The following is a 12,936-nucleotide window of genomic DNA, read 5'->3' on the forward strand; positions in this document are numbered from 1 at the left end:
ATTATTGCATGTTTTATATCCGATGCTGATGACTAAACAACATATAGCGACAATATGAACCTATTTATTATTTATTTCTTAATTTCTTATTATTTTAAACATTTTTTATTGATTGTGTTTTGATTTTCGTATATATATATATTTTTTTCTTTCAGACAGCCTTGGGACTTTTGCTGAGGTCGGGAAGTTTTGGGGTTCCTGGGGCAGCCATGATGTCTAGATATTTGCTGGTTGTCCTGCTGGCCTTGTCTTGTATCTCTCAGGTGATGGTGGAAGCAAGTTCATGGTGGTAAGCTGACATTTAATTTTTTGGATTAAATATATTTTCTTCTGTGTTTAAATGCAGCCTATTGGTCCCCTTCTAGTGTGGAGGGTTTGGGGTCTGGTGCAGGCACTTGTCATAATGTTCCATCATTAGATGTCATAGGTTGATTCCTAATGGAATCAAATATAAAAATTAAAAGCCAAATAGGCTTCAGTGGTTCAAAAAAAAATCTAATCAAATCAGGACACCTGTGTGTGTTTGTGTTTTTTTTTTTTTTTTTTTTTTTTTTTTTTCTGTTATAGAAAATTTCCTATGTGCCGCATTTTATAGAACATTTCCTTTGTGCTGCATTTACTGGATCTTCTCTGTAATTGCAATGAATGTCTGTTCTGGATCTATCAGGACTTTAAATAAAGTAACTTTGAAAAGAATACCCAATCACATATAGGAGAAAAAAACACAGCATTTGTGCTTGCAATGATAGAAGTGAGCAGAGCTTCATCTCATTCACTAAACTGTGAATAGTCTGAGAATCGCCTTTAGTTAGGGCCAATTCACACTGACCTGTGCTAAAATGTATGGAAAATGCATGTACATGTCCATCCATTTTTAGTTGCGTTTTACAGCGCGCTGATGTCCATTGACATACATTTTGACGTTCATTCACATGCATGCACAGCGTTGGTGTGAATAGGAGACATTGGAAACAATTGTTTTTCAGATGTCCTTCTGATCTGCATTTTACAGCTGTGCTAATATTCAGATCAACGCACTGGTGTGAATTGGCCCTAAATCAAGCCCAAAGAGTCTGATCTGTGAACATGTAAAGAAGGGTTGTTGCTCCTTAGGACCATCCAAATTCAAGCTTTTATTCTCCGACCGGCATTGTAAAGTAAGACATGAAGCTCGATTGGCTGAGACTGACAGATTGGCATTTCTTATTCTGGTTCTCAGAGATTGACCTCCTGCCTCTCTTTTATCATTACATTAAAAGATTTAATTTTATATACACCACCAATATTTAGGCTGCATATAGGTATGACCTGCACTGTCTATGTATGGAATATCAGTGCTCTGCCTATGTTCAGATATAGATTCAGCCTGTGATGAATGAAAGATCAGTGCTCTGTCCATGTTTATATATAGATCCAGGCTATGACTAATGAAAGATTAGTGCTCTGTCCATGTCAATATATATAGATCCACAATGCAATGAATAAAGTATAAGTGCTCTGCTCATGTTGTTATATAGATCCAGCTGTGATGAATGAAGCCTCTTATACATATCACAGCTTTCAGTATACTTCTTTGAACACTGTGGTCCCTGTAGTTGCACTGTGACCTTCGTGGGATCAATCAGCTTAAGCTGTTGTTATGCAGAGATGTACATAATTTTTTATCTATCTATCAGAACACGGCAGACAGAATCAATATTTATTTTGATTATTGCTTTATCACATTTCTTCACACCTCTGTTCTCCAAATACCAACATGTCTCACGCTTTGACACATTGGGGCAGGTTTGTGAAAACAGGTGCAGAATGGGGGGCTGCTAGTAGAATGAAGTCCTCTGTTGTGTCTTCCCAGTGGATGAAAGGCCTAAAGCTAATTTGAAGGGGATAATACCTATAGCAATCAGTCTGATTAACTGCTATAGGTATTATCCCCTCCAATCTGATTGCTAAGGCTTGGTTCACATCTGTACAGTGCAGGTGCATTGTGTTTTAGGTGTGTGTTACCATTTGATCTCTATATAACATGCTTTTATGAAAGTGCATCAAAGATGCAGCAAGCAGGATTTTTTTTTTTAACGCACCGCACCATAACCGAATGTAACGCGCCCAGGTGTGAATAGGGCCTTGCTATTATCCCCTCCATCTGATTGCTATAGATAATATCCTCTCCAATCTGAATGATTGTTAATGATGGTATCCACACCATTCTGAATGATTGCTATAGATATTATCCACTCCATTCTGATTGGTATATATAATATCCCTTCCAGTCTGAATATCATAGGTTATATCACTTCCAATCTGCTTATGTGCGCATTTCTTGCACCACGTTCAAAACGCACTGACTTTGTGATCTGCTGCAGGCGCCAATACATTAACAGCATCCAAAAAGCAGGTCACAATATGCAGTGCATTTGCAGGCACCAGATTGCATAGTACCACAGTACCGTTTGATTTGGTGCAGTGCATTTTTAAAAGTAGTGCATGCATTGCTTTTTGTGTGTTTTGGAGTGATTTGCAGCACATTCAAATGAATGGACTGCCAAATCGCACTGCAGGGTAATGCACAGGAATTGATTTTGGTGTGAAATGCCCCTTTGACTGATACAATGTATCACATCTGCAGTGCTGTTTCTTCTATGACACTGATGCAATGTATCACACCTGCACTGCTCTCTCTGACACTGATACAGTGTATCACATCTGTAGTGCTCTCTCTATGACACAGATGCAATAGGGTTGATTTACTATCGGCAAACAGACTGTGCACTTTTCAAAGTGCAGTTGCACTCTGGAAGAGCAGTTTCCCCCAGAGCTTAGTAAATGAACAGAAACTCTGCTGACTTTCAACATCTAATCATGTGCAAGCAAAAATGCAGTTTTATTTATTTTTCTTGCTCGTGATTGGGTATTCTTTGCAAAGTGAAGCTTTACATCGTTTTACTAAGCTCTGGAACATTTGCACTTTGCAAAGTGCACAGTCCATTTGCCTTTAGTAAATCAACCCCAATGTATCACATCTGTAGTGCTCTCTCTATGACACTGATGCATTGGGGTTGATTTACTAAAGGCAAATACAGTCTGCATTACAATTGCACTTGTAATGCAGTCGCTGTAAATCTGAGGGGAAGATCTGAAATCGGGGGAAGCTCTGCTGATTTTATCATCCAATCATGTACAAGCAAAAACAATGTTTATTTTCCTTGATTAACCTACCAGCATGTCTTTAGAGTGTGGGAGGAAACCGGAGTACCCGGAGGAAACCCACGCAGGCACAGGGAGAACATGCAAACTCCAGGCAGATGGTGTCATGGTTGGGATTCGAACCAGTGACCCCTTTTGCTGCTAGGTGAAAGTGCTAACCACTACACCACTTCCAAGTGCACTTGCACTGCTCTTGCTCTCTCTCTGACACTGATGCAATGGGGTTGATTTACTACAACTGGAGCGTGCAAAATCTGGTGCAGCTCTGCACTGAAACCAATCAGCTTCCAGGTTTTATTGTCAAAGCTTAATTAGACAAACTAAAGTTAGGAGCTGATTGGTTACCATGCACAGCTACACCAGGTTTTGCACTCTCCAGCTTTAGTAAATCAATCCCATAGTATCACATCTGCACTGCTCTCTCTCTATATCTCTCTATATAGATTTTTTTCTTAGCCTAGTGAATATCATGAAGCTGTATTTTAATTTCAATGCACCTGATTTTATATTCAAAGTGAACACCAATTAGATTTTCTCCACTAAGCCAAAAAACCTTCTGCAAGTACCCCCCAAATGTTTCATGTCAGCAGTACTTGTTCTCTATGGGACTGATACAATGGTGTTGACTTACTAAAGGAATAAAGGCTGTTCTACTATCAAAGTAAATGCTCACTTTGGAAGAATTTTGGTGAATAAGGTGAATAATAAACGAAAAGCCTCTTTTTAAAATTCCTTTTGCATGTTATTTGGGTATTTTTAAAGTGAATTCAGATTTGACTTATTTACTAACATTCACTTTGCAAGATGAACACACACTTCCCAAAGTAAACATTCACTTTGAACAGCCTCTATTTCTTTAGTAAACTGATCCCACGGTGTCATGTTGGCAGTGCGTATTCTCTATGGGTCTGATACTTTGCATCTGCACAATATTTGTTCTCTATGGGAACGATACAATTTGCAGATTTTTAAAGAAGTTGAGAATACTTAGAGTGAAGTATCACTTCAGTTATCCAGTCATGTGAAAATCAAATTCATGTTTATTTCATCTACACACGGTTGAATAATTCAGGCAAATCTGTGAACATTTTAAACTCCTTTTAGTAAATCAGCCTGAATGTATCATGTTTGTAGTCCATGTTCTGTATGGGACCTATACAAAGCATCCAGACTGCACTAATTGTTTCTTGAAGGGACATTTCATTATGACTGCAGTACCTGTTCTCTATGGCAGTGTTTCTCAACCTTTTTTCAATTGTGACATCCTTTTAAGTATGCAAAATCTTGAGGCATCCAAATTTAAGATGTAAAAACAAATGTTACTTGTCAATGGGAAACCTGAGCCTGGGACAATGCACACAACTACCTTAATGAAGTGAATGAAGGGAGTCCCTTCATCAATCTGGGTAACCCGGAGGGGATCCCAAGGTGCAATTACACCCCCAGTTGAGAAACACTGCTCTATGGGACCGATGCATTGCATCACATCTGTAGTACTTGTTCTCTATGGGACTAATACAATTAATCATGACTGCAGGACTTGTTCCCTCTGGGACTAATACAGTGTATCATGTCTTTAGTACTTGATGAGGACTGGCTTTGAGAAACATTGCCATAGACAAGTACACCCAACAGGTCATGTTTTCAGAATTTCCCTCAGATGAAATGGCTGTGGTAATTACTAAGGCAGTGAAACTGATCAAATCACCTGTGCAAAATAATGGAAATCCTGGAAACATGACCTATTGGGGGTACTTGAGGACTGGAGTTGAGAAACATTGGTCTATGGGACTTATACAATGCATTGTGACTGCAGGACTTGTTCTCTGTGGCAGTGGTTCTCAACCTCAGTCCTCAAGTACCCCCCCAACGGGCCATGTTTTGGGAACTTCCCTTAGATAAAATGGCTCCTATCAATACCATGTCATCGACATTGATTTAAAGCAGCTGTGCAAAGTAAAGAAAAACTTGAAAACATGGCCCATTGGGGGTACTTGAGGCCTGAGGTTGAGAAGCACTGCATTATGGGACTGATACACTTCATCATGACTGGGGGACTTGTTCTCTATGGGACTGATACAATGCATCATGACTGCAGGACTTGTTCTCTATGAGACGAATACAGTGTATCATGTCTTTAGTAATTGTTGTCTATGGGACTGATACAATGCATTGTGACTGCAGGACTTGTTTTCTATAGGACTGATGCAATGCATCATGACTTTAGTGTCTGTTCTAAATGGGACTGATACAATGTATCATGTCTGTAGTACTTGTTCTCTATGGGACTCAATACATTACATTATGACTGCAGTGCTTGTTCCTATGGGGGAGATTTACAAGAACTGGTGCACTCAGAATATGGTGTAGCTGTGCATTATAGCCAATCGGATTCTAACTTCAGCTTGTTCAATTAAGCTTTGACACTAAAACCTGGAAGCTGATTGGTTCCTATGCAGAGCTGCACCAGATTGTGCACTCTCCAGTCTTAGCAAATCTCCCCCCAATGGGACTAATACAATCAATTTGTCTGTACTTCCTAATTTATTTGGGAGAAATACAATGATTTACATCGGCAATGCTGAGTGTTGTGTTTTTTATTTTATTTATTTTTTGTTTCTCAGTTGATTTAACAGCCATTCACAGCTACAAATATTATCTGAAAGTCCTACCACTGATATAATGTATCTCGCCTGCTGTACTGTCTGTGTAAGGATGAATTAAGTGATCTTCTATCTAACAAACATTATCAGAATGTTGCACACACTGATAGTGTATACTGTCAGCACAGTGTAATAATTCTGCACTCTTCTGACATATCTAATCATTCTTGCAATACTACATTTACATGCTCATTCTAAAGTACTTGTCCTATATTGTCTTTCTGCAGGTCACTGGGAATGAACCCCGTCCAGCTCCCCGAAGTTTACATTATTGGGGCTCAGCCCCTGTGCAGTCAGTTATCGGGGCTCTCCCAGGGCCAGAAGAAGCTGTGTCTGCTCTATCAGGACCATATGCAATATATTGGGGAGGGAGCAAAGACTGGGATCAAAGAGTGCCAGTACCAGTTCAGACACAGGAGGTGGAACTGCAGCACGGTGGATAACACATCAGTGTTTGGCAGAGTTATGCAAATAGGTAAGACCATTTTTCTAAATGTACACATACTGTAATAACTTTTTTTTATGTATCTTAGCATTTTTTGTTATTTTTCTTACAATTTGTTTCAGTGAGGCAGATATAGAAGACTTTCTAGGTCAGCAATCCACCTTCCTAAAATACTAACCTCTTTAAAACATTAGTACTCTATGGTATGGGTCATCAAATACTTAGTACCCCTTGGGTTCATATACTCTCCAATTTTTCATTAATATATATTTTTTAAACCATAACTTAAAAAAAAGCTAAAATACTTAGTGGTATCTATTTTTTTTAATGGTTTAAATTATTACAGTAAAGTTTCTGCAGTTGGCAGAATTACCACCTGGCATGTAGTTGCCACTGGTTGAAAACTATAGGTCTGAGTAGCAGTTGGACATTCTTGGGTTTAGTGAGTAATTCATGCAAAGAAGAAAAGGATAATGTGCCTAGAGGTCAATTGCGATGTAGTGCATTGATAAGGATATTTCTGATACATGCCTATGGCACTCAGCCTATCACTATTCTTTTATACTTTTCTTGAATAAGCCAGCTTATGTTATTTTCTGGTGTATATTAATATTCTATTGTGTCAGCTTGTATAATTGAACTCATAAGGTAGGCCTGCTTTTTATTTTTATTTTATTTTTTACAAGTATCCCACTGACGCGTTTGTTTTTTCCAAGCAACTCTTGATGTTTTAATTTATTGTAATTTGATTTATTGTTTTAAAAATATGAAATTGTTATTTTAGCATGCTCATGAGCCTGACAGAAGTAGCACAGGATACTATTACCAACGGTGGAGACTTTAAGTTTAGGTTTTTTTTTGTTTTTTTTTTATTGGGATGTGATGAATAGCAAACTATTTTTAAGTTGATAAATTAACTGCTGATGGTCCATCATAATATATACTTAGATAAATTATATTTATATGTAGCTTTTATCACCAACCTAAGCAGCAATAAAGCCTTGGCTAAATCTGTATAGATACAAAATGGGATAATAACTTTTTTGTTTCAATTGACCCACTTGGACTCAGTAAGTTTTTCATTAGGAATAAAGTGTGTGAAAAATGTGTTTTGGGCTGTTTTTGCCAAGAGTGATGTCAGAGTGTGCTGCTGCTCTTTTCTGCATCATATTTAGCTAACAAAAGAAGACATAAAGTAACAAGTCAATAATTGGATAAAGGAACATGCAATGGTAGAGGCTGCCAATGTCTGAATATTGTTACAGTGTAATATTAAGTTACATGTGGGCGTGGCTTGCTAATTATTTGCATTGTCCAGGCACACAACATTGTTAAAAGCTTCAAATTCTGTTGCATCCTCTTTTTCTGAAAATATGTTCGATATTTAAAAAGTTGCCCAAACCACTAATTATTCTTCAGTGGTGAGATAAAAATGATGATTTCTTCAGTATTGTTCCTCATGTGAAAAATGTTGCTATAACTCATAGTTAACATGGCAATTACAGCAGTTTAAAAGAACCAATCATCAGTCACTTTCCATTATTAGAATTGGCTTTGTTGAAACCAAGTGAAACCTTTAAATCCCATTGGCTGGGGTGTTTCACATTGCTTCCATGCTTTGCTCATTATCTCTATTATGCGCAATATTTGGAACTACAAGTTCCAGCATGCCTAATTAAAACCAATCTTGTGGTTCAATAATAAGTGATCTTGGTTCTTACATTTGTTGAAGTCTGTAAAATTAGATCTGTAATCTGGAGGCCCGTATATTCAATTTTTGTTTTTGTTCTTTTTTTAACCCCCTCCTTCTTCTTCCCCCCTTTTTTTTTTTTTTTTTCTCATTTTTAATAAAAAAAAAAAAAAAAAAAAAGTGGAGAAACAAATGAAAGATTGGGTTGTTCAGCTGGCAGTTTTGTGCTTGAATGTACAAGCCCTTGTTTTAATGACCTTATTATGTGAGCTGAGGTGGTATTATTGCATTATGCTACTATTTACACCTTCGGATTGACTTGTGTTTCTTGTCAAAGTTGGAGACTTTGATCAGCACTTAGATCTCCTCTTTCCTCACTTCTGTCTTGTTTGCACTTGGTTTAAAGTCCTTCTTCTTTTTTTTTTTTTTTTAGAAATCCACTGTTGGGTTTGAAATAAGGAGACTCCCTACAGGCAGTGACAGTTTCAATCCCTGGAGATTTTCTGCTGTAGATGTTTTAACCATAAAAAAGAAAAAAAAAAACTATCACTTCTATCCTTGCATAAACTGATTTCTTAAACAAGAAGTAATTTATAAGGGCAATTAGGCACTTAAACTAACTGCAGCACTAAGAGGGGTTTAATAGGTATTTGGAGGCGGTGGCCTAGACTGGGATAGTGAAGTGCCTATTCATCGGCTCTCAGAACTGGACTCCAGACTATATTTAAGTTTCATAAACTGGGGAGGGGAAACAAGAAGGCCAGGAGTATAATTTTTATTTCTGGGAAATTAGCTGAAATGTAAAATTGCTTGGCTTTAAAGATGATATGCATTACAGAATTAATGTGCTTTTGTAGGCACTTTGCACGGATTTTTTGGTAATTCCATATATCAATGTGTCTCCACATGTCTCTTACAATTATCAAAGATTTTACATTGTATATTTTCCTATTGAAATGGTGTGTATAAATAATATCATGTGGTCCTCCAGACAGGACCACAGCTTGGACTGCAGCACTGGTGTATATTTCACTATATCATCCAGATTTATGCTCAAGATAAATTTAGAGGGAAAAAAAAAAAAATTTTTTTTTTTTTTTTTTTTCATTCAAAATAGGATTTTGTGACACCATTTTTCTGTTGTCCCTTTCGTGATATTGTCCCTGAAAAACAGAAAGATACAATGGTAACAATTGTATTTTCACTTGGCAAAGTAAATACATTTGGAGATTGGTGAATAAAGTTAAGAGGTGTTCATGTCAACTGTCCAGTTATGTACCAAGCAAAACCCTTCTCTTTTTTTGTTATCTTATTTATGCCACTTTTTATAGAATTAAATAGTTAAAGTTCATATACCACCTTATTTTCTTCTTTTTTTTTTTTTCCTCTCTTGCTTGTAATCCTCTATCTATGTAGACTAGTGAAATAAAGAAAATAGGGAGGAACCAGTGTTTTTTGTATTCTATTCTTGCACCATATAATTATTTCCTGGTGTTGTACTGCCCATAATATCCCCTTTGGGGCACATACCCTCTTTTGGCTTTCTTCTATGTAGACTAGTGATGCCACGTTAACAATGTAGTCTTTTTCTTGAAACCTAACCATGTCCTTGCTTATACTTGGAAAAACAGATTTGTGCACACAAAATAATTCAAAGCCAAACTATATAAAAAAAGAAAAAATATATTATTTTTATTATATAATTAAGTGTTTTATGGAAATATTCAGCTATTCATTCATACATAAAAAAAAAAAAAAAAAAAAACTAACTTGTTGTTAGGAAAGCTCCTACAGTATATTCCACTTTATTGGCACTATACAGAAATAAGAGTACTGTAAGGATTTTTACTTCTTTTTTTTTTTTTTTTTTTTATTTTTTACATGGAAACATACCTTGGATATATGTGGGAGTTGTGCCCTATAACGTCACAACGTAAATACTACAGAAACTGTGTAATTTTAATATTCTAAATAATTAACATATACATCTAGGTAAAAATTTTGATAGTAAAAACTCATGGTATGTACACATTGTGCATTTCCTAGCATTTTAGTTACATTTGTTGTATACTATGTATTTGCAGTGCATTGACTACATCTGGCTGTTATGTGAACACGCTCCCCTATCAATGGCATCTGCACTGTTTAATGTAATCCTGATTACTGGCCAAAGCCGGAAGGCATTTTCTATTAAGGTCAGAATTCAGGGCTGCGTTAATGTGTATAGGTCATGCGTTTTTCTACCAAAAGCAACAGGACACGTTTGACAGAATAATCAGATGCTAAAAGACTAGACAGGAAAATGCACAGAAAAGTATAGCATGCTATATAGTAATACATACCATTGTATTACCTATCTGTAATTTGCGCCCCAGTCCATCGAAATTCCTCATTGTTACCCATAGTACTCTGTAAGCAAAATGCACATTTCTAAACTTCTTGCGGCATCCGCCAAAAGTCTCGGCCAACCCAATAAAAGCTTATGGGGTCAGCTGAAGAAAGAGATTTATATTCCAAGCTGAATCATGGTTAACTCCTAGGATTTCAGATGGCCTATGGCATTTATATAGGACTGTGTACAATATGGCATTCATATAGGCAATGTGCTCGCATTACACAAAGTGAATAGAACGCGTTCCTTAATTTAATACAAACCGTCTGCAGTCTCTCTGTTTAAAAATCTCAATTTCAGGGCTTTTAAAAGGCCATTTTAGAGATAAACAGAGATGATTTTAATTCGATGGAAGAATACGATGGCACACAGTTTGATAGCAAGGAACAGAAAAAAAAAAAGATATCAGATTTTAAGATCTCGTGTTTTTATTCCTGCCTTGACATTTATTTTGGAAAGTCAGTTAAGTGCCGTTATTGTAACCCTCTGCACATGTAACCTCTCAAATCATCTTGTTTTCATTTAATGGGAGCGGGTGTGGGAAGAAAGTTTTGAGAAAGCCCAAAATCGCTTCCACCCCTTGAACCTTCTTTAGTTCTGATTAACAGATAAATTTGCTAAACCATTTCACCCTGCAGTTTTAAATGGATGCCCATTAGGGGGTGTTATTTGAGAAGGTCCTAATATTCAGGAGCAGATTAGGGTTTAAAGTAGATCTAAACCTTAAGTGAATGACATTTAGTCTGCTAAAGCATTGTATATTATATTCTAAACAATTGTCATTTCATTTTTTTTTTTTTTTTAATTTATTTTACTTTTCTTTTTTACTACTTTTGTTGCATCTCAGTTCTGTTGATCACTTGCAGCTTCTTTTCTGTCTACATGCACTTCAGGTCTGCATGGCATCCCTCAAAGCAGGTTTCCTAATGGTGTGGTTGAGCCGCACTTGGGTAACGTGTGTTAAAAGGATCTTTTTGTAGTCTTCATGAGACCATAAGGCAAGGTGACAACAAAGGAGCACAGTTCAGAGACAGGGATAGAGTGTTGTCACCCTATAATATGAAGCACCTGAAAAAGGATTATTTAGCAGTGTCACCAGGTATTGCTCTAATGAAAAATGTTAAATCTTATTTGGGGTTTTGGCGATTTTTGGTTTACATATGCTTTAGGCTACAGTAGGTTTATACTGCGTGCGTTTCGGGAACATGCGCAAAATCGCACGCTTTCCCAACGTGCAGCTCTTTAGCAGATGCATGCCAGTGCCATTAATTGTTAATGGCACTCCCACACATCTGCTAACATGCACACCAATGTGCCAGGTCGTGCGGCACAGGTCTTGATCTAAGGGGGTGATGGGGTGGGCTGTCAATCCCACCCCCACACCCCCACACACACACACACACACACACACACACACACACACATTTTAATTGTGCCGTCCCCAGATCTCTAGAGTGCATCCGCCAATCCATGAGAATTGATGGGGACAATTGTTGTAAGTGGCACTCTGATGAGGACAGTGGATGTAAGGGGGGGGGGGGGGGGTTGGAAGCCCTGATGTAAGGGAGAACTCTGGTGAGAACTCCTGTAAGGAGGGACTCTAATAAGGACACATTTTCTGTATAATCACTCTAGTCTAATACATATCAGCATTCCCTGTTCACTCCTGCACCGCCTCTGCACTGCATATCAGACAGTACTTCTGAGCTGTGACTCTTGTTACAGAAACATGTCAAGTGAACAGGGAATACTTTTTTTATACAGCAGCTCCAGATCAGCTAGATCCGGCCTGATCCTGCAAAAGGGTCAGGGACTTATTTGAGCATGTGTTGCGCGTAGGGCAGCCCATTGAAAGGAATTTTAATTGGAGTGTGACACATGTGAATGTGTGGAAATGCGTATGGATTCCATTGCACCCACAAAGTGTAAATCTAGCCTTAAAGCTTAATTCTAGGCATAATCTGTGTGTGTGGTGTTTTGTTTTTTTTTTTCTTTATCTAACGTGCATCTGTCCAGCGTGGTTACTTCATGGCTCACGTCAGAGGGCTGCTGAGAGTGCAGACGTTCACTATAGTAGCTTATGCTACTTTTTGGGTTTGACTCGAGTGACTTGCAGCCTATATACTAAATACAGGGGGTTGCTCGCTCCTTCATTCTTATGCCCCGTACACACGGTCGGACTTTGTTCGGACATTCCGACAACAAAACCCTAGGATTTTTTCTGACGGAGGTTGGCTCAAACTTGTCTTGCATACACACGGTGACACAAAGTTGTTGGAAAATCCGATCGTTCTAAACGCGGTGACGTAAAACACGTACGTCGGGACTATAAACGGGGCAGTGGCCAATAGCTTTCATCTCTTTATTTATTCTGAGCATGCGTGGCACTTTGTCCGTCGGATTTGTGTACACACGATCGGAATTTCCGACAACAGATTTTGTTGTCGGAAAATTTTATATCCTGCTCTCAAACTTTGTGTGTCAGAAAATCCGATGGAAAATGTGTGATGGAGCCCACACACGGTCGGAATTTCCGACAACA

General features: G+C 37.9%; 1 protein-coding gene across 4 annotated transcripts in view; it reads left to right on the plus strand.

Moving 5' to 3' along the window:
- Positions 1–12,936, plus strand: part of WNT5A (Wnt family member 5A) — a 53,301-nt gene that overhangs the window by 7,270 nt on the left and 33,095 nt on the right. For all 4 annotated transcript variants that reach the window (XM_073592279.1, XM_073592278.1, XM_073592281.1 and 1 more), the window contains exons 2-3: positions 156–289; positions 6,095–6,342. In XM_073592279.1, the coding sequence (XP_073448380.1) occupies positions 156–289; positions 6,095–6,342 (382 nt within the window). The remainder of the gene's footprint in view (positions 1–155; positions 290–6,094; positions 6,343–12,936) is intronic.

This window comes from Aquarana catesbeiana, linkage group LG07 (genome assembly GCF_042186555.1).
Source record: "Aquarana catesbeiana isolate 2022-GZ linkage group LG07, ASM4218655v1, whole genome shotgun sequence".
Classification (NCBI taxonomy): Eukaryota; Metazoa; Chordata; class Amphibia; order Anura; family Ranidae; genus Aquarana; species Aquarana catesbeiana.